This window comes from Azolla caroliniana, unplaced genomic scaffold (assembly GCF_043228905.1).
Source record: "Azolla caroliniana isolate FFs.n. ecotype wild unplaced genomic scaffold, voAzoCaro1.0.p SCAF_3, whole genome shotgun sequence".
Lineage (NCBI taxonomy): Eukaryota > Viridiplantae > Streptophyta > Polypodiopsida > Salviniales > Salviniaceae > Azolla > Azolla caroliniana.
Genome location: NW_028230438.1, coordinates 19634865 through 19657079, shown reverse-complemented (window position 1 = coordinate 19657079; position 22215 = coordinate 19634865). Strand labels below are relative to the sequence as shown.

Genomic DNA, 22215 nt, shown 5'->3' with positions numbered 1-22215 from the left:
CTTTTATTTTCTCCGTAGTGTGATCCCAAGATGATAGAGTGAGGATTGTTTTTGAGCCTTAAGCATCTGCTCAATAATCCTTTGCACTACCATGATATGAGTGGGATAGTGAAAAGTGATATGGTCTCAAGAAGTAGGAGCATGTATAATGTTCGTTGATATACATAGAGTTTTTAGAGATTTTCAAACTCTTTCCAAACGAAAATACTACAACAAAACATTGTTTTCCATTGAAGCACAATGAGATATGATGACGGGTACATGCAAGTTCATTTACTCATTTTTTCAGAATTTTTATGTGAATAGGCTTTTTGCTATTTTGATGTGGGTTGGTAGTGTTCTCCCTAGCATCATGTGCATGTATAATTAATATATATATATGTACTATACATGCATATAAAAAATGTCATGAGAAATGATATAATGAGATTCTCTATGCTTATATCTCCAACGTGATCAAATACAAATTACAACTCAATGCCATGAAATGAAGAAAGGTTCCTTTGATATAGTAGGTTTCTAACCCTAATGCAGAAAACATCTAGTGATGGTCGAAGTGTGCGTTAGTACTAGTAGCTTGTTTACACCAATATACCTCTAAAGCACTTGGTCTCTTGGACCCCACTTCATGTTCTATTTGGCAAAGTCTTGTAATATTTGGGATGAGGAAACATGTGCAAGGTCCTTGTACTCGTATGTCATTCTTAGGATTCTACCATGTCCAATGTCCTTCATAAAGATATATGTACCAATTGACCATAACATAAACTTTTTATCTAAAATAGTGAAGTGATATTGGATGTTCACTATTGGAACATTTGATTTGGATTGCAAAAGTAATTGGCTCCCCATCAAATCAAGGTGATGTATATGTCATATATGTCATGCATGGTTAATGAAGAGGAAACATAAAACTTGTAAAAGCTTTCCAACTTGGGTAAAAGCTTTCAACCATGGAAAGAAAATGCGTCCCATATCAAGAAGTGTATTGGTTTATACATGTTTTGATTGGGAAGTTGGTAGTTGTTTAACTAAGATAAGGATTATGCAGTAGCTAGTAGCTGACTAGAATTTATGCAAAGTTTTAGACATATTTATTGATATTGCAAAATAGAAAATATTTCTATGAAGCTAATTATCATCGTTCATTATTACTAGATATAAAATGTGGAGACAGACATCGTAGAAAACACAATAAACAAATGATATCAATCATTAGGACATTCAATAGATAAAGTTGCGCACTTTGCAAATGAATGAAGCTCTAAAACAAATATCTAAATATTGATGAATTGTAGATTCTCTTTTTGTGTGAAGCCGTCTTACTTTGATGTTTGAGTTTGAGCATCAAAGTTCCTTGTAACAAAACATCTATATAGAAAAAGCAAAATGTGTAAAGATTATAATATGTTTGATGGTAATCAAGATGCATTGTATTTGGCATTAAAGATTCTCGCAAATACCTCCATTTTAGCAATCAATTCTTTTGATGTTGTCGCATCGATAACCGCCTCTCGTGCCATTGATGTGATGAAACCTTCCTCGACAAACTTGTCAAATAGTCTAAGCAGAGAATCATAGTAGCCATTTACATTGAGTAGACCCACCTATAATCATATTTGACTACATCATACTTAATATCACACAATGTAAATGTTTTGGTTTCAAGTGTTTTTCTCTTCATTACTTACTGGCTTATTATGTATCCCTAATTGTGAGCAAGTGATGATCTCCAATAATTCTTCAAGTGTGCCAAACCCGCCTATAAAAACGTTAGCTAACATAAGTTTTTATGATCAAGCATTTGATTCCATAAGCTTGAACATCAAGCAATTAACTCGAACAAAACATAACACATCTAAAGTTTCTCATTATATTCTCTGTTGGCAAAGCATCATTATTCATTATCAACAAGTGCTTCACAATCATGAAGACTCACAAGAATTGTGTTAAAACCCTTCGTGCATGCACACAGACGTGTGGTTTTACTCCAAGATCAAGATAATCATATCGATACATCTTCATTACCTGGGAGGGTGATGAAAGCATCAGCCAATTGTGCCATTTGAGTTTTACGTGCATGCATGTCATCCACCACTCTAAGCTCCCCAAATGTCTCCCCAGAGATCTATACTGGTGATCACATTGCCCTTATAAGAAAATGATTAAAAAGTAGACAATTCTAAAAGTTGGTAGTGAGTTATTCATATCACCTCATGCGACATCATTGACTTCGGTAAGACTCTGCATGAGGAAAAATATGTTATTTTCGTATTCTATGTTCAATCACTACCATCCATCAAACATACAACAATCTTATCCATGAAACTTTTTAATTTCAACATATTTTACTTTATTGTGATGATCATTTTCATATTGTTTTTCATGAAACACATTTTATATGCTTGAAAATTTCATTGATGTATAATCAAAATATGAGTCGTCAACGTGGTTAGAAACTTCTTTCCCGTCATTAACTCCCTATTTGATGCAAGAGAATGGGAAGGAATTTGGGGCTGTTGTAAAAATTATAATCCACCGTCTTAAAGTAAACTAGTATTAAATATTTGTATCCATAAATTGTAATTTGTAACTATAAGTGGGGTAGTTAAGTCAATTGTAATCTTGTATACCCTATGACATGACAACCACCATCATGCACAACTTTGGAGATAATACCCATGAGTCCACAACTACCTCCACCATACACAAGCGCTATATTATGCTCAACCTGCGTAAATAAGTTCAACCTTAGTGAGCATATTGCATAGAAAGAAAGCCTTGAATAACGAGATTATTAATAAATCATTTTGATTTTACATTTACACATACATGTTGTCAAGACGTCATGTGGAAAGAGAAGCCTATTCCTTAAATACATGTAAAATAACTTTGATCTTGCTTAGCAGCAAATACCCGAAAGACACAATCTCTTGTTTGTGACAGACAATCTAACATTGCCTAGATCAAATGAAGTAACCTTGGTAACTGTGCTATTTATTATTGGGGACAAGTTCTTGTCTTGTTAGTATGTATATATTCTCATTGATTTGATTCAATTTCATATGTACTAGATTGCACTCAAGTCACAATTGCAAGAAGAGGGTTTCAACATAACTTATTTTTGTTCAAGTAATAATGGTATATATCGTGATCATGATTGACATACCAATGCTTTGCCCAATTCGATCGACGCTAGTCCATACACATCCTTATTCCCGCTTTGGCTACCACAGAAAACACAAACACGCCTCAAGATACGCTTATTTATACACCTACTCTGTGATGGTCCTTGATGATTTTCCATTGCATTGTTCTCATGATATTTAGAATTGCATGCATTCACATTCTTTTGATCATAATCAATACTTTTGAGGGCAAGGCGATTTTTTCCCCAATTGAGTTGTTCATGCGGATGTTGATGTTCATCATCATCCTCTTCTGATGGCTCATCATGTGGAACTTGAGTTTGCACATTAATGTATTCATTATTACTCTTACTAATATAATTATTCATAGGGAGTGGTACTACTTGGTCGACCTCTTGGTTAGAAATACACATTGTTGATTCACTAACTATGAATGAAGTAGTAGTAGGTTGCATTAGCCTCATGACCTTGATAAAATCGGTTGATTAAATAGCTCAACATATATCAACTCTTAATTGATGGAATGCAAACCATTATATGTGTGAATAACTATTGTGTGATCAATTATTTGAGGGAATGCTATCACGAATCCCTGGCGCATTTAACTTAAATAAATGAAATAATGGGCCCACACCGCACTTAGTAAGTGTTCCCAACTCATTTAATAAAACATGAGCACTAAGGAAAGCAATCATTAATGGGTTTACTTCGGGGGGAAACGCGTCGTTAAAAGAAATTGAGAAAACGAAACATCGAATCGACCCCACTTTTTAATGAGCATATTCACAACAAACATATACATAAGTCCATGGAAACCAACAACTACTTAAAAAGCTGTAAGTTAGTGATTCTTTTTCATAGTCTAAACAAACATTTTTTCTAGAGAAATAATTTTTAAATATAAAAAAAAGAAGCATGCCTACCACTTGCTTGCCAAAAGAAATTTCCATCACAAATAAGGCTAGTGAAAAGTGTACAATATGAAGATGTAATTTGAAACGACATATCCTTGAACCAATACTCACCCCTTTTGAACATAAAAGCCACAAACATATGTAATTGTTATGATACCAACTTTTTTGAGACAAATAAATGCTCTCAAGCCAACAACAGACCATACATACATACCTCTTATTCTCATGAAAGCTAATGAATACCAAATATTCAGTTCAAAAGAGATAGATCTTCTCATGCTTCCTCGATAAACATACATACAATACATATGGTGGGATCACATGAGTAGGATCATGTAAACTTCAGGCAATCACAAGGTACTAATCCAATAACTTTAACTAAAGTAAGTATCTAACAATCCATGACCATATCCAACAACTTTTCGCACTATTGCTATATTTCTAAGGAAGATGATCTTATTCTAACATATGCAAATCTTAGTTTCTTGAGCATTGGTTTCCTAAATTTCAATCTATAAGACTTTGATGTATTGTGACATGTGCAATTGATACCTACTAATTCCTTTGACTCGATTAAAATGTACATTTACAACTTGAAAATGGAGAAAACTTTCGTCTATATATTGATTAAATTGGGAAGTGGCATTAGTTCTCAAGATTCAGCCTCCTTTCTTGACTGTATAAATGTTATGCCCAACATATTAAGCCTATTATAATAATAATACATTGATACACAAATATAATGTCAAAGGAAAATTATAATTTTGGGGTTGCTACTGGATTCTATTAAATCAAATGGCTCCTTGTATGAATGGTTTGACCTTTCAACTAGATGCAAGTTATGTCACACTTCAAATGGTAACGACGTTTCATTAGTATATGAATGCTAATGTGAAGCCTTTGAATACTTGTGCGTCGTGACCTTTCAGAAGTATATGAATGCTAAAAACAAGTCTTCAAATAGTTGAGTCATGACCTTTCTTATGGATATGAATTCCAGTGTCGAGTCTTTGAATAGTCACGAGTCACGACCTTTCATAAGTATATGAATGATAATGGTAGTCTTTGAATAATCACGACCTTTAATCATTTGTAATTATATGTATTATTTTACATGTCCCCTCACTTTATGAATTTGATATTCAAGGACATCATATTGTCTTTCATAACATGTAGAAATCTTTGTTGGTTCCATACAATGTTCTAAAGCATTAAAATTTTGATCGACTTCACTAGTTAGAGGCGAAGTAAAACAACCCATCACCACCAGATGAAGTGCTCATTGAACATGGTACACTTATCAATGATGGTTGACTCCAAGGGTGTCAACCAACTTAGTTCAGTGAGCAACTAAACTATGATCTCTCCAAAACACAACAACTTATTTGCAAGCTTATAAGTACTCCAACATCACAAAGAACGAGTCCTATTGTAGGTATGGGTCATAGAGAAGGAGGTATGTCACTAACAAACTATAGGCGCAATAGTTGGAGACAGAAAATAAGATACTAGAGGATAAAACTTTCATGAGCAACACATTGTTAGTTAAGTTAGAATCCCTAGAGTTCAAAGTGATGAAACTAGAAACACAAAAATATATAGCTTTGTTAAGTACATACCATATGTTTCAGTGACACAAATATAAACATTGGTATGCACTAGGAGAAACACAAAGATGCAAGTATATGTATAACGAAAAGAGGAAAAAAAGAGAAAACGCTAACATACAAGGCTTGGTGATTATGATTACTGATTTTATTACTCGTAAGGGAGGCAATAGAGTAGTCCTATGGGGTACACAAGTCAATCTCTTGCTCTATGCAGACAACATAGTTTTACGTTGAGTTTGAATACGACCTATATTTAAGGCACCGTAATGCCTTAGATTACTTTTTCATACAAAGAGGATTGGTAGTGAATCTAGGGAAAACTAAAGTTCTTATCTTCCACACATCTTCTCAGGCTACGTCTAAATGTCACCTAACACTCTCATAGACTAGTTGAGGTAGTTGGATCATATGTATATCTTGGAGTCACTTTTAGTGCTCACTCAAGTAAATTTTCGATGGCACAAGTAGCTAAAGATAGACTAACAAGACAATATGCATCCCTCTCACCCTTAGAGAGACAATGTCACCATGCATACTTCCAAGAGCCACGAACTAAGGGGTGGCTCTTCAACTCATCAGTAACCTCATCCCTCATGTATGCAACAGTGGTTTCGGCTCCAATTAGAGGGACAATTGGTGACAATGTGATCATGTCAACTCCGAAGCAAATGAACAATGCCACATGACATCATTAGAGTTGAGTTCACATTACAACCTATGCTTGTAGAAACAAATTTTCAACTAGTAGTTTTTATTAATAGGATACATAGCTAATCACAAGATTGGATATCTTGTCAAGGTTTCGAGGCATCTCGATCACTCTATGAGTCTGGCGATAGTAGCTCCTGGTATAACATTGTGGTAAGTTGGTTTTTTGCAAACTACCTAGACATTAATAACCTACCTCCTCGTAGATGCTACAACCATGAGACTGATACAACTTTAATCTCATGTCGCTAGCCATAGGGTTGTGACGATTAGTGTAGATGATGGCCTAGTTTTGTGCAGTTGGCATTATGCACATAAATCTGGCACCTCTTATTTGGCACAATTGTCAAGAACAATCTTTGAGTATCACCCCAAACTAGTCACATCGTCATGAAACTAGAGGTGTCACAAAATAAAGAAGAATGTATCAAAATATAGTCAGTGCTACTAATACAAGACACTTGGGAACTACAAAAGCCTGAGTTTCCTCTAGATGAACTTGTGAGCTCACAAGCATTGTCTAGGCCTACCAAGCTTCCAAATAAGAGAAGTGCAAGATCATCGCTTCCACACAACTCAGCTAGCCATGAAGAGTTGTGGCTTAAAAGAGGACATGATAAAAGAAGGAAATTCACATAAGCTTAGAGATGTTTTGAAGAAAATGAAGAATCCATAGGAAACATGGATCCCAAGATAACTAAAGAAGTCAATGTGGTACATGGAACAAAGGATTTGGCTATAGAAGTTGTAATGCAACATGAGCATTCCAAGGCCATGGCCACACCTATTACACCCAATAAAACGTTGGTTGAACTCTTGGGGGAAGATGAAAAAGTAATCAAAATCCTTGTACCTAGACAATGCAATGATTAAATACTTGATGAAAACGTCCAATGATGTGTTTGAGAGGACAATATTCAAGCATTGTACCTCCAACTATGAAAATAATGGAAACACCAAGAAGATAGTAGTCAAATGTTAAATGGTTTATGTAAAGACAAATTAATTAGGACAAAACGTCATAAAGACAACTTAATACCTTAAATTAATCAATGTTTTACAAAACAAAATGTAATTTTTGAGGGACAAGATTCAAGCTTTGTATCTTCGACTATGAAATAATAGAAATGCCAAGGAGATAGTAGTCAAATGTTAAATAACTTACGGAAATCATGTGCACCAAGTGGCACTTTATGCTTAGCTTTAGCTGCATGGCAAACCCTATATAAGGACAACCCATGATGAGGTGAATTGGGGGGAGGGGACAATAACGATTTCTACTATCAAATTTAACCATAGAAAGGGGAAAATCCATTATATACTTTTGTTATTATGGTTAATCCTTTATATATTTTTATTATAATAACAAGGTCTCATGCTTAACGTTATAATCTTCAAGGCAATGATGATAATTTACAGCTTGCTGAAAGTCGAATTGAGTTGTTTTGTAGAGCATCAGGAGGGAAAATCAATTGGAACAAAAGCAAGGGATTTTGGGTAAGTTCAAACCCATGGCCTCTTTGGTGCCCTAATGTTGATTTTCAATGGGTCCCCAATGGAATGGCTGTTAAATATTTGGGTTTTTTGGTGGGCGTTGAGACACCCAAAAATCAGCAACTTGAGCAAGTGAAAGACAAAATCAGAAAAAAGCTTCGGGTGTGGGCATCAGTAAAGCTCTCTCTTGCAGGTAGGGTGGTCGTGGTAAACCACATTTTGTTAGCCACCATGTGGCACTCGGTGGCATGTTGGGTGTTAGACAAACTTGCATCAAAAATATTAAGGCAATGGTGAGAGGGTTCCTATGGTCAGGTAGAGACCATCAGAGGGCATCAGCTAAAGTGGCGTGGAGTTGTTTGATCAAGGCGAAAAACCAAGGTGGACTTGGGTTGGTGGATCCAGTTCACCAAAGTAAAGCTTTACTAGGTAAGCTACTTGTGCGAAGTTTACAACCTGGTCCTGAACTGTGGAAGTTGCTTCTTAGGGATAGAGCTGACCTTTGGTGTCCAAGGAATGGCGGCCCTTGGAAGGCAAAGATGTGGTGGTTGTTCAGTCCAGATTTAAAGCTGAAACAACCAAATAGCATGGAGGACAGGGTGGCCCGTGCCATAATGATGGCTTGGTCAAGTGTAAGAGATGGGTTGGTCTTAATGCAACCGAAAACATTGGAGGAACAACTCCGACAACCGTTATTTTGGAACCCTAGGATTAGAAACGAGGACGGCATGATGCTTGGACAGAAAAAATATTTGCCATGGGGCCGCATGTTAGGGTACAATGTTAGTTCAGTAAGAGAGTGGGATGTTTTCAAAATGAAGAGGAGGGAGGGTCAGTTTGGTAGCATTTCTTGTAGGCTTGAGAAGGTGACCCAACTGATAAATAAGGCTGTTGATGGTCTAGATAGGTTGGATAAGGAAGAGGGGGTCTGGTCTGGGTGGTTTGTAGGTGAGAGTGATGGACAAATTATCCGTGGCAAGTGTCCATCTAATGAATATCGTTTGTGGGGAAACCTAAGTGCTTTGTCCGACAATGGTCAGTGGTTGGCAGTGCGGGTGGCAGTGTTGGAAGGTAAGAAGTGGCAATTAAACCCAGACCCAGGGAAGCTAGATAATGATTGTAAACTATGGCTATTGGACAACAAGCCTCTACATGATTTGGAGTGGGATCCACTAGAGGTATGGTGGCAAAAACCGGGAACGAACAAACTGGTGGGGTTTTTTGATTATAGTACTAAGCTCGGAAGGCAAATCATTGGCTCCAAATCAGTGGGTGCTGCTCAAACTCGCAATAGTTGGAGGGATAAAGGCATATCAGATGACTTGTTGAAGTCGTTTTGGCGGAGACTATGGGCATCTGATATGCCAGAAAAAATCAAGGTGTGGTTTTGGCTTCTTAGTCATAAGGCGTTACCGGTAGGGGAGTGGATGAGGTCTCGTGGTGGGCAGGCTGGTTGCCTGTTATGTGGTCACTCTTTGGAATCGATACCTCACTGTTTTTGGAATTGTGCAGAGGCAATCAGCATTTGGGGTCGAAGTCTCAGGATAGTGGCAGCATGCGGGGTGAATGGGAGAGTTGTGTGGGGGTCCTTACAGGGTTTGAAACTAACTAAGGAAGGTTGGGCGGAACAATTAAATCCACATGGTCATGGTTTTATATTGCAGGGCGGCAGTGTATTCAAAAGTGTTGGAGTAGAACCTGGTACAAACTCTGGTTTTTTTGAGGAGATATGGATGTTGGTGGCATGCTTCTCGGTCTGGCACATTTGGACCAGACGATGTATGTTTGTTTTTCAGCAACGAAAACTCCCAAGCGGTGAGGTGTTGCTAAACATTTGGTTCGAGCTGGTATCTTGGCTGCGCGGACAGTACAACTCAATTGAAGGGAACTCGGATGCAGCAGACAGGGCTCGCTCAAAGTTTTTGTTGAAATGGGGTCGCTCTCCTATGATGGTTAATTCAGCGTCTGGTCCTAAATGGAATTACCAAGCACCAAGATGGCTGTTTCCGCCATTGGCTTCGTTGTGAATATGTGGTCACCATGGTGGTCACTATGTAAAAAGAGGCAGTGGGTTACTCTTGTTGTAAATAGTTAGGTGAGGATTATGCTGTTTTGATTATGGCTGTTCTTCGATGTAATTCTTTTGCTAACTAATGGGAAGTAGTGTTTTTTTTGGAAAAAAAAAAAAAAAAAACGTTATAATCTTCTTTGTACATAACGGTCTAAATTTTAAACATTTGTCTAGTTTGTCCTACTCGCCTTGTCCTAATATTCCATATCTCTTTCTCTTAGACAAATTCTTCTTGAAAATTGTCCATCTCATCTATCTCTTGGGCTAGAACCCAAGTGGTTCCATGCATCCGATGTGTGTACATATGACAATGAGATGTGAAAAGAGTATGAAGTGAGCCTGCTCCCCCTAGAGCGCTTGTAAAACATGGGGGAGAAGTTGAGACCTAATTCTAGAACTCCTATCATGGGATGGTGGTTGTGACCACCGTTCTAGAGTGCAAACTTAAATAAGTGGTGTAAATAGGTGTTCAAGACCACAAACCAAGCCCTTTTGACTATGAATGAGCTCTACAAAATATTGAGGCGAATGAAATTTGAATTTGAGCACATGGTTGCTGGTCATTAACTAAGCAAACTTGTTAAACAAAGCCTTACAAGCATCATAGAAAATTTTGAGGATTCTCAAGCATTTTGCAAAGAAAGAGAATCTATGACTTAGGTGCTCCAAATATCAAGTGACTAGCTTTAGCTTGCAAACATGCAACAACGGTCCTATGTAGTGACATTGATATTAAGATTGATGAACTCAGGGTGCAGTCACAAACCTTTTGCAACATCACAATAAAAGATGTTTAGTTTAGAGCACACGACAAAATGTTACAATGACAAACTCAATCCAAAGAAAGACTAAACTGCAAAAATGGTAGAAATTAGATATATTGTTGAAATTAGGGTTGTTTTGGGAACATGAAGTACATCCTTGGGCGTTGATAAATTTTATTCTTTGTGTAAGGGGAATTGGGTCCAAAAATGGAGGATGAAACATTGAGAACCCTAGGCTCAACATTGGGTGGATCAAATTTGAACAAAACCTAGGGTTAGGTAGTGAATTGGCTTAGGTAGGGGACGTGCATGGAAGGCCAAGTGTCGACCTCCTCGTCCCACGCAACAACAAAAGCACTTGCATCAAAGCTCAACCCTTTGTGTTTGGTCTCAAGATCCTGTGATAGAACTCTTTGTATTCTACCATGTTGGCTCTATGCAAGAGAATTCTTTGGGTTCTATTGTGATGAAGTAACCACGAAGGATTTACTATGGTGTGTAGTCACGACACGATAGGCTTGCAACAATTGTGTATGCGTTGTGCACAAGGGTCGACCTTGTTGCCGAATAACAAGGCAACGTATTCACACAATTCAGGGATGAATGTTCAAATCCCATCACACATGAAATATAATATACACCATATATTCTCGTTTTTGTTGAATTCAAGTTCACTCTCATTGGCACGCACAAAATGGGAAAGTAGAGAAACCTTTGGCAATGCAATGACTTCGGCCAAATTTAAATTTGAATAATAGGAGTTGAGTAGTCCACTTGGGTACACACAGAAACATCTTTGTAAGTTTTGCAAGGACACACATGTTATGTTCTAGAGAACCATAAAAAGCACGTCCTTTATAGTGAGCGATTGTCAAGGAAGGGTAGCTTGTTCGCCTACATAAAAGATCAACTTTGCAATTTTAATGGAAAAACAGGTTGTTTCACTCGTAGAGAGTTGTGCCATGAACTTTTTTAGTCTCAATCTTGTAACGATTTTACAAGGGTTTTAACTCTCCATTTCTTTTTCACTTTTATCTTTTAGTGTAGATCATCTTATATACAAATAATTTTGATAGTAAATTGATTAACGACAATGAATAGATTATAAGGAGATTTGTAGTAATAAATCTGACTAATTTACACCATTTTTTAGGTTAATTGAATCAAAGTAATCCCAAATTATAAGACATGTGAGGCTTTTTATATAGGGTAAGAAGAGAGTAATATTTGAGTTTCAACATGGTAGGTCTTTGTCTACAATGAACAACTTGGTTTTGGCAATTTTTATGTCCACCATGACCCTTTCCCTATTGTTTCATTGGTTAACTACACTCTTATATTTTAATATTATTCTTTTTACTTTTTCTTTCGTGAGAACTTCAACCAAAAGCTTGACCTAGCATAAAACGTTGTTGTGGAGATTCCCGGCCTTAGCAAGAAAACCGGGAATAATAGGAACATTGGCGGGGTGCAGCGTGGGCAACCACCCTTGTGTATACGTGCAAAATAATAGGGGTTGCTTTATGGCGCCGAACAAGAGTTAATTCGGGATAGAGGATCCCATGTACAACGGGATTTATCCCACATTGTTACGCATCCCTCTCCTTGTTCTATAAAAGGAATGGAGCGTCCTTTGTAAAAGGGGTTCCTCATTTTAAGGTTCCATAGGTCCCCTTTAGTGGGTTCCATTTTTGGGTTCCTTCATAATAGAGCTTGTTTCCATTTTGTTCGTCTAGGGTTTTATCTTGTACACTAAGCTTCGTGTTGTGAGGCTAGAGTTGGGTTCCCTCTTGTTTGTTCTGTTCTGTCTCTGTTCTCTGTTAGGGTTTCTATTGTCTCTACATTGTTGCTGTTCGTGACGAGCCTAAGCGCTCGAAGGCATTGGTTCTTAGCTCTCTCTCTCTCTCTCTCTCTCTTGTGCAAGATCCCCACTCACGTAGGCGAGCCTGAGTGCTCCCCGAATGACAGCTTGGCGATAGAAGATTGTTGTTCCGGAAGAGGTGTGCCCTGCACGAGACTCTAGTCATGCTGTGAGCCCGTGAGCTCCCGACTGGTTCTAGGATGTAGGCGCCCTCTTTGTGTTTGTGGTGAAACCGGCTTAGTAGGCGTTGCAACGTGCTATGTACATACACATATCCATGTCTATATATATAAGGGTGTGTTTTGGGAGTTAGCTTAGGCGTCTCCGGTGCCTAAGTGTGGATGTGTGCGTGCTGGGTGCTGGTTTGGTGTGCCAATTGTAATCAATGTGTGTATATGTGTGTGTGCATGTGTGCGGGAGCGGTTAACCAGACCGTGGCTCATACTTCTTTTGAGGCCCTTGTACATACGGGCAGGAGGGCTGCGTGTGTACGCGCACACACGCTCTCTTCCTTCGAGAGTCCGGGTCGCTCCCAGAACGCATCTGGAACCGTCCGCGTCGCTCTTCCCCAAACACCATCCGGAACCGATCCGACTGGCAACGCGGTAGGCTCCGGAGGATTCGGCCTTCCCGAAACTCCTCCCCTCCTAGTCCATGACCCCGGTGGTCCTGCCTGGATCCGACATGCAAGCGCAGTATTCGGCAACAACGTTTTCACACTTTTCTCCTCACACATGTCACATCATGACAACGCGTAGTTACAATGGTGGTATCCACTTCTATGAATTCTTTTGGCTCTAGTTAGCCAATGTCACAGGGTTGCGTTGTGGCTAGCAATATTAGAATTATCTATGTATATTGTGAAATGAACATAAATATCCAAGGGACACCACAATATCATGGCTAACATATTTTCGTTATTGCATGCCATGTGTTTACACTCTAACAACGACGGATATATATTGTTCAATATTTCATTGAGCATGGGAATATGACATATGGGAGGACAATGATTAAGACATTGTGGGTGCAATTACTAAATAGAAGTATTCCACTAAAAATTCCTCATTCTTCACATGTTTAATGCTTGGTCATCTTATGAATTAAGCATTCCCCTTATTTATAAGGGCGCCATCATATAGTAGAGAGCATTGTAATTCTTTTCAAAAAGGTTATTATGTTGGCCTAGAAAGGAGAGATTGCACTCTAGTTTAATTGCATGTATTATTTGTTGGTCGAAGAAGTGGGAGATGTTGAGGCTAGATCTTGGGGAATTTTGGAGTTTGTTGAAGTCTGATGATGACTACATAGCCTACCCAATTATGGGTTTATTTGGCACCAACTACATATTATAATATTGATGGGCACTGTTGAGCGGCAAGCTCAACTGGAGCCGGATTGGCTGAATAAGCCTGAGCCGGCAAGCGAGATGGATCGGTAAGCCGTGAGCAACCGAGCCAGCAAGCAACACAACCGGTGAGCTGCGGAGCCGGTTAGCCGGATCCAATCGGTAACTGGAAGCCTAGTATTAGTTTAGACTACTAGGCAATTATAGTTTCGTAATAAGTGTCAGAAGCTCGTGTGAGCATTGAAGTACGCGGTACTTTTGTCAGTCCCATGAGGACTTGTATAAATAGTGCTACTGAGCATAGTTGTAAGATATAGAGTGATTATATCGTTTTGAATATAGTTTTTATCTTCTGCTCTCTCTCTGTCTCTCCCGTTTACTCTGTCTATTCCCCACTTTCTCTGTTTTCTAACGCTTCCGCAAGTAATCCTTGACATGGTATCAGAGCGTGAGGGTTGAGAACCTCCTTTGCAGTCGACAAACGCTTGAAAGCAAACCCTAACAGGTCATAAAACAACAGAAAGAGAAGTGATAGATAGAGGGATGGCTAGCTCGCTCCCTGTGGAGAAACTCGATAGATCCAACTATGCATCTTGGTCGTATAAGATGCACCAGTACTTGCTTGGGCATGACTACTGGAGTTTCGTCGAAGGAGCCAACGAAACAACACTTGATGCGGCACATAAGGACTTCCCAGTGTGGGAACAATCAGCAAGCAGAGTGATGTACTACTTTGCGTCCAGTGTCGGAGACCAGCTGCTGAGCCACATCCGAGACGCCAAGACGCCGAAGGAGGCTTGGGGGAACCTAAAGAAGGTTTTCGCCGTAAGCACTACAACTTGGAAGCTGCAACTCCGACAGGAGTTGAGCAATGTCTGACAGAAGGACATGTCGGTGGCGGATTACATGGCCCGGATCAAAGAGATCTATGACTCGCTTGCCTCTATCAACGTTACCGTAGAGGAAGACGAGATGGTACAGGTCTGTCTTGGGGGCTTGGCGTCATTTTTCGACTTATAGTCGATGCTCCTTGTAGAGGAGAACCACGCCGGTGCGTCAACTAGCGCACCCACTGACAGCCGGATGCTGTACACGGAGGCGGATCGGTCCCGTGGGCGTGGTGGACGAGGTGGGTCGGCACGCAATGGAGGCGGCCGACAAGAGCAAGAATGAAGGCACATAGAACGTGTCGACAGTAGTTCTGGGACTCCCACAGGCAGGGGGAGTCATGGCGACACAGGAAGACGGCAAGAGAAGTCAGCAACGGAGTGCTGGTACTGTGGCAAAAAGGGCCACAGAGAAAGCGAATGCTGGAGAAAGCGCACCGATTCGGACCAATTCGGATCTGGCAAGGCCGGCAAGGATGGCCGGCAAAGCTCGCACTACGCGAAGGGATCAGGAGGATCCAAGAACGGTAACGGGCTAGCCTTGGTGATGAAGCACGAGGTGAACTCGATGAAGAAGACTACTTCCAAATCAGAGGAAGTGTGGTATGTTGATTCTGGTGCGTCGAACCACATGACGAGCCACAAAGAGTGGTTCTCCTTTTTGGAGAAACCGGATCAACCAGGAGTAGTCGAAACCGGAGACGACACTCCTTACCCAATCGTGCACGTTGGAGAAGTCCCTTTGAGCCACGTCGGACAGAAGGGGAAGCTGATGAATGTATTACATGTTCCGACAATCACGAAGAACCTGGTGTCGGTCGGACAGATCGTCGACCAAGGGATGCAGGTGCGGTTTACGCACCTTGGGTGCTTCATCGAGGAAGAGGGCCAGATTATTGTGCAAGGGCGCAGAGACGAGAGGATGTTTATCCTCAACACCAATGACATTGGCACCGCTCTGTTTGCAAATGGATAGAAGGTCGAATTGGACATCGACCTGTGGCACAAGCGGATAAGCCATGTCAATTACCGGAGGCTTCATGACCTGCAAACGAAACAAGTTGTTTTTGGTTTGCCGAAGTTCAGCGGCCGGAAGGCGCAAGTATGTGAAGCCTGCCAACTTGGGAAGCAACACCGGCTTCCATTCCCTACCGAACGTAACCAGAGCCGTAGCAAGCTTGAACTAATCCATTCGGATGTGTGGGGACCGACACAGAATGTTAGTTTGGGCTGGAGTCGATATTTCGTCTTCTTCATCGACAACTATACGCGGCACACATGGATCTACCTCATTGAGCGGAAGAGTGAAGTCTTCGAGTGTTTCTGGAGTCTCCAAAGCATGGTGGAACGGGAATTGGAGAGGAAGATCAAATGTCTGCGGTCGGATGGCGGGAAAGAATACTTTTCCGGCCAATTCAACAGTTATCTGCAGCAAACGGGAATTCGGTGAGAGTTCAGCTGCAGATACACACCGCAACAGAACGGTGTTGCCGAGAGGAAGAATCGGTCGCTTATCGATGCGGTGTCGTAGTGTAGGTTGCACACTATGTGGAAATTATATTTTTGTCCCTCCGGATAGAGAATGGAGTGCTCGGTGAGAACCGGAAGAAAACGGCATACCGGCAAGGAGGAAGAAAACGGCATACCGGCAAGGAGGAAAAACGGCATACCGGCAAGGAGGAAAACGGCATACCGGCAAGGAGGAAAAACGGCATACCGGCAAGGAAGAGCCGGATAAAGAGACATAAATGTAAAAAGAAAGGAAATACTCACTACTGCGCAGGGCGTGATTCGAACTCTGCACCTCCACGTTGACAAACCCCAACCTTACCATTACATTAACTTATCTTAAGTGTTTTAAATATAGATTTAATATGTATAAGACCTTTATTTATGCATACCTTTATTAAAAGGTAAATCGTGTATTTCTTTAATATATGAAAAAGAAAAAGCACGAGACACTAAAAAAATAACTCATGCACATCTAGCGTGCGTGAGCCCTATACTTAGGAAATAATAATAAAAAAAAAAGCATCACATGCACATTTAGGGTGCATGAACATATGAGAAAAAGCATGTAGCTATGCTTAGTCTCTCCCATCACTATATAAGGATGGGGAGCACATTGTAGTGGTTGTTGATTATTTGGATTAAGTATTAATCAATACAAAAATTATTCGTGGGATTCACGATTTATACGTCTACTTCTCTCTTAACACCCTAAGTACCAATTAATATAGTATACTCGTGTGATTCACGAGTTTCTTATCTTTCTCTTTGCTATTTACTCATAATTAATCTCTATCTCTTGAACTTCTTTCTCCTAGTCCAAGACCTCTGTGGTTCCCACCCGACTCACGCAACGATCCGGAGCCGAAAGGCACGACACAGTTGGTGAACCCGACGTGAAGACGGGTGGCAAGGAGATGGAGGCTCAACAAGCTAACAATATGATGGCGATGTTCGAACGGATGCTTCAAGAACAACGCACGATGTCGGAGATTTCGGCATCAGTAGAGCGGCTCGTGCAACGCAACGGGCAATTTAATGGTAAGGATGTGTCGCGATATTTGCAGGACTACAAGGCGGAGATGCTCCGGTGCCGGGCTTCGGAAGGACTGCAAGTGACATCCTTTAACCGGGTGGCGACCGACGGGCTTCAAGGGAGTATCCACGGGTTGCAACAACAAAATCCGACGTGGGAAGCATTCGAAGAGGCGTTAAAGACCACGTTTGCCATCGAGGACTCCTCCAAGGCAACGCGGAGGGGATTCGAGGATTGGGTGGAAACGTCAGGTAAGGGGCTGAAGGTCCTCGAAGTGTTTTCGACATTCGAAAGTCGGTTCGGGAGGTTGTCCGCGAGAGATCAAACTATTCTTGCACCGGACAAAGTCATCATGTTTTTGCGAGCTGTGGACGTCCGGGACCGGAAAGATCTCGGAGTGCTTCTTGAGGACACGACCACTGAAAGCGGCCTCACCGAAACATGGGAAAGCGTGCGGGATATCGTCGCGCGGTACACGAAGAGGGGGCAATGGCTTGCCAACGAAGAAAAGAGGGTTTCGGAACCGATTCCGAAACCGAGAACGGGATTGGAAGACCATCAACCGAGGGCTCGGGAGATTACGGCCGAGAAGGGAGTCGACGCGTCTACGGTGGAGCAGCTGCTGAAGGAGATGGAGAATCTAAAGATCGCGATGGTGAAGAAGTCGGATGACCGCCCCACAAGCTCCAAATATACGGATCGACGGTGCATATGGTGCGATAGCGCCGAACACGATCGGAGGGATTGCGACGACCATAAGGAGGCGCTACGACGGGATCTCATCTACTACGAGGGAAACCGGATTCATTCGATGGACTCTCGGAAGCCACTCCGACCGAACTTCCGGAAAGGCGGCATGAAGAAGGTGCTCGAGGAGGAGTTAGCGGCAAGAAGCAACTATGCGACAACCGCGGGAATATGTGTCGGGGAGTCAACGGAAGCGAAGGCGTCTTTCTGGCCGGAGGTGCTAGGAAACACCGAGAAAACCGACTCCAACGATATCCGAAACACCGCGGAAGGCGTCCGGGAAGCTACGGGATGGGAGTGCCCTGTTGACAAGAATAGCATATACGCCCTGTGTCAATTACATGAGGTGTATGTGGACGAGAAACGACGGCGCACGGAGGATGCGGCCGGGCCATCGAAGATACCGGAAAGCTGGAACTCCGGAGGTAAGGGAAAAGAAAAGGCGACTCCGTCATTCAAGCTCGCCTCGGACATAGAACAACAAACCGACTTGAAAAGAGTGTTCGAGGAAAGAATCTTGGATAGCCGGGTAGATTTTTCGCTGCGGGAACTACTCGGAATAGCGAAGAAGGAGTTTCACGATCTTCTCGTGGATCTCGTAAAAAGGAAGAGACAAAGTACGGAGGAAAATGCTCCAAGGGTGAATGCAAATACCGTTTCAATGAACGACACCGAAGTGGAAGGCGAAATTCCGAACTCCCACTATACAAAGCCACACTGGGCACGTGCGACTACGGAGACTCCGGTCCGAATCGGCAACATCAAAGAACCCGTGCTAGCATTGATTGATCACGGATCGGAGATCAACTTGATGTCCAAGGAGTTCTACCGAAAGGGGAAGTGGCCTATAAACACCAACCATGGATGGAAGATTCGGGCAGCCACGAAAACGACAGAAGACCTATTTGCGGCTTGTCCGGATGTGACGGTAAAGATCGGGGATGTCGAAATTGACCAAAATTTCTTTGTGCAGGATGAGGTTTCACATTCTGTCATCCTCGGCCAACCCTTTATCACGGCTTCACGGATGGAGACGAAGGTGCTCGATAGTGGTGCGGCTTTTGCGCGAATTCGGAGCCAAAACGGAGGGAAATCCGTCCAATTCCTAACGGTGCCGGCAAATCACGAAAGGAACAAGAGGGAACTCTTGTCCCAAGTGAGAATGGATTTTTAAAGCGGACTGTTGCGGAGTGGGGGAGTGATAGTCCGAGAAGCCCTGATACCCCACACAGGAAGAAAACTCTCGGAGCAAAACAAGTACGAATCGGGCCGGATGGGGCATCTACGTACACGGCCGTAACCGGAGGAATGAAGAAACAATACCGACAAGTGGAGGATAAGTTACGGTCGGCATCAATAATAAAAGAAGACGAAGAAATCGTGGGAGTGATCGAGGAAGTGTTCTATGGGAATACACTACAACGGCTTGAAGAGCTTGCGGAAGATAAAAGCCAAGGGAACCGGGTAGTCCCGGTGGAATCGGTCGAGATGTACGAGATCATTGCGAAAATGGGGCCGGATGCGCTCCGCAAAGAAGAAGCAATGGTAAGTACGAAATACAAGACCGTGGAGAAGAAGGTGAAACCGGCCGCGGGACCACTACCCGCCGATAGCGAACAAAAGAAGAAAGAAGTCTCGGGAGATCCGACACTTCGGAAGTCCGTGGATATCGGACATGCCTTCACAGATGAGACCCGGAAGAAACTTCGGATCGGTGGAGGTGGGTTCCTCTTACAAGAAGAAGAAAAACGGTTTCGAGAGATGTTGGAGCAACACGGCAAAGCATTCGCGTTCGCATCGAGGGAGATCGGATGCATTGATCCAAAGATAGTGGAGCCGATGGTGATTTTCACGATTGATCATGTACCGTGGAACCTGAAGCCGATTCCGGTGCCACGGGCGCATATTCCGAAAGTCATCGACTTGCTCAAGGAGAAGGTGGCGATGGGGATTCTAGAGCCATCAAGTGCTCCGTACTCAAATCGATGGTTTACGGTTCCGAAGAAGAATGGGTCACTCCGATTCATCCAAGACTTGCAACCGGTGAACAAGGTCACGATCCGGAACTCGGGAGTCGGTCCGATAGTGGACGAATTCGCGGAAGCTTTTGCCGGACGTGCGATATACTCCATCGGGGACCTATACTCGGGGTATGACCAATTCCAACTAGCCGTGGAGAGCCGAGACATCACTACCATGCGGACACCGATAGGACTAGTTCGAATGTGCACACTACCACAAGGAGCGACAAACTCGGTTGCACATATGATGAACGCGATGAACAAGGTGCTTCGAGATTGCATCCCGGAGATAACGATGCCGTTTCTAGATGACATTCCGATGAAAGGATGCGCGGTGGAAGAAAAAGATGAGACTATGGATGATCGGGGATGCCGAAAGTTCGTGGTCGACCATATTCATGATTGCGAGAAAGTGTTGCGAAAGCTAGAAGATGTGCACCTAACACTTTCCGGGGAGAAATCGGCATTCGGGCAAGAAGAAATATTGGTGGTCGGACATCTATGTGGACCCTACGGCCGAAGACCGTCACCAACAAAGATCGATGCGATTCAAGCTATGAAGGAAGTATGTGAGTCAACGTCGGAAGTCCGAAGGTTTCTAGGTGCGTGTGCATTCTATCACATATGGATTCCGCACTATGCACATATAGCGGACCCGCTCTATCACTTGTTGCGGAAAGGTAAGAAATTCGAGTGGAAACCGGAACACACTAAAGCCATGAGGAAGCTCAAGAAGACACTATGGAGGGCGGAATCACTTAAGAAGCCAAGCTACGAGCGGCCAATCATAGTAACGGTTGATACAAGTCCAACCGGTATCGGGTGGGTCATCAATCAAGCCGACTCGGATGGTTCGCGGTATCCGATCCGATTTGGAGCAAAGGTCCTCAACGAAAGGCAACGCGGATATGCACAAGTCAAAAGAGAATTGTGGGGAGTCGTGTCGGCGATAAAATCGGATCGGGATTATTTGATCGGAGCTGAAGTGGTGATCGAGACGGATTGTCTTCCGATACTCGGGATGATGCGGTGTTGTACGATACCGGATGTGGCTATGCTAAGGTGGATTGCATATGTCAAGTCACTTAATCCGGAGGTTCGACACATCTCGGGGAAGGACAACGCGGTAGCGGACATGTTATCGAGGGCGCGGTTTGAAGACGACATAACCGAATCAGATAATGAAGAAGTTTCCGAAGACTACTTCACGTCGGAACACATATGCCGAGTGAACGTGATCCGAGAATTCCGGGAAGAAGAATACGAGGGGGAAACCTTGATGATCGGGAAGATGCTACAAGAGGTCGAGGATTCAACCAATGATAAAGAAAGGAGAGCCGAGATCCGAAGGAAGAAGAGGCAAGTCCAAAAGTTCTTCTTGGAAAACGGTTTAATATGGAGGACGCCGAAAAGACCGGATGGGATACCACTTCGAGTAGTCGGGATGAAAGAACAACGAAACCGGATAATGTCTGAGTTCCACGAATCCGATTGGGCTGGACATCGAGGAACATGGGCAACTTTTGTGAAAATCAAGCAAAGATATTGGTGGAAGAACATGTATAAAGATGTCGCGGAGTTCACAGAAAGCTGCGAGAAATGTCAAGTCTACTCCGGGGTCCGACACCGAGATGAGCTGCATCCGACATTCTCACCGACAATCAACTTCAAGTGGATGGTCGACATTGTAGCTATGCCGACCGGGATTGGACGAAAGAAATACTTGGTGTTAGCTCGAGAAGATCTCACAAACCAAGTTGAAGGTCGAGCGCTTCGGAGGAAAACGTGTGCCGCGGTGTGCCAATTTCTTTTGGAAGAAGTGTTTTGTAGGTACGGCTGCGTAGGACAAGTGATTGCGGACCGGGGAGAACTCGACTCGGACAAAGCTAGGGGATTCTTCGCCAAACATGGAGTTCGGTTAACGTTGACAACGGCCTACAATCCGGAGGCCAACGGGAAGATCGAACGAGGACATAGTCCGATCGTGAAAGCACTTGCGAAGGCATGCGACGGAAGGGTGAAGGATTGGCCACAAATGCTTCCGTATGCACTATGGGCGGATCGGACGACGCATAGCTCCGTGACCGGTTACATGC

The 22215-nt window shown here is 42.5% G+C and overlaps 1 protein-coding gene across 2 annotated transcripts; it reads right to left on the bottom strand.

Annotated features, from left to right (window-relative positions):
- Positions 1 to 478: 478 nt before the first annotated feature.
- LOC147866423 (putative cytokinin riboside 5'-monophosphate phosphoribohydrolase LOG6) lies at positions 479 to 3702 on the bottom strand. Of its 2 annotated transcripts, XM_087316867.1 has the most exons (7): positions 3170 to 3698; positions 2634 to 2731; positions 2214 to 2244; positions 2029 to 2128; positions 1692 to 1762; positions 1464 to 1607; positions 479 to 1371 (listed from the first exon to the last, which is right to left on the bottom strand). In XM_087316867.1, exons 1-7 carry the CDS (start codon positions 3611 to 3613, stop codon positions 1348 to 1350), a joined length of 912 nt encoding a protein of 303 aa, XP_087172993.1. In that variant the 5' UTR covers positions 3614 to 3698; the 3' UTR covers positions 479 to 1347. The 2 variants fall into 2 exon arrangements, with proteins under 2 accessions (XP_087172993.1, XP_087172994.1); XM_087316868.1 differs by lacking the exon at positions 479 to 1371 and having other exon boundaries at positions 1466 to 1607; positions 2029 to 2133; positions 3170 to 3702.
- Positions 3703 to 22215: the final 18513 nt, after the last annotated feature.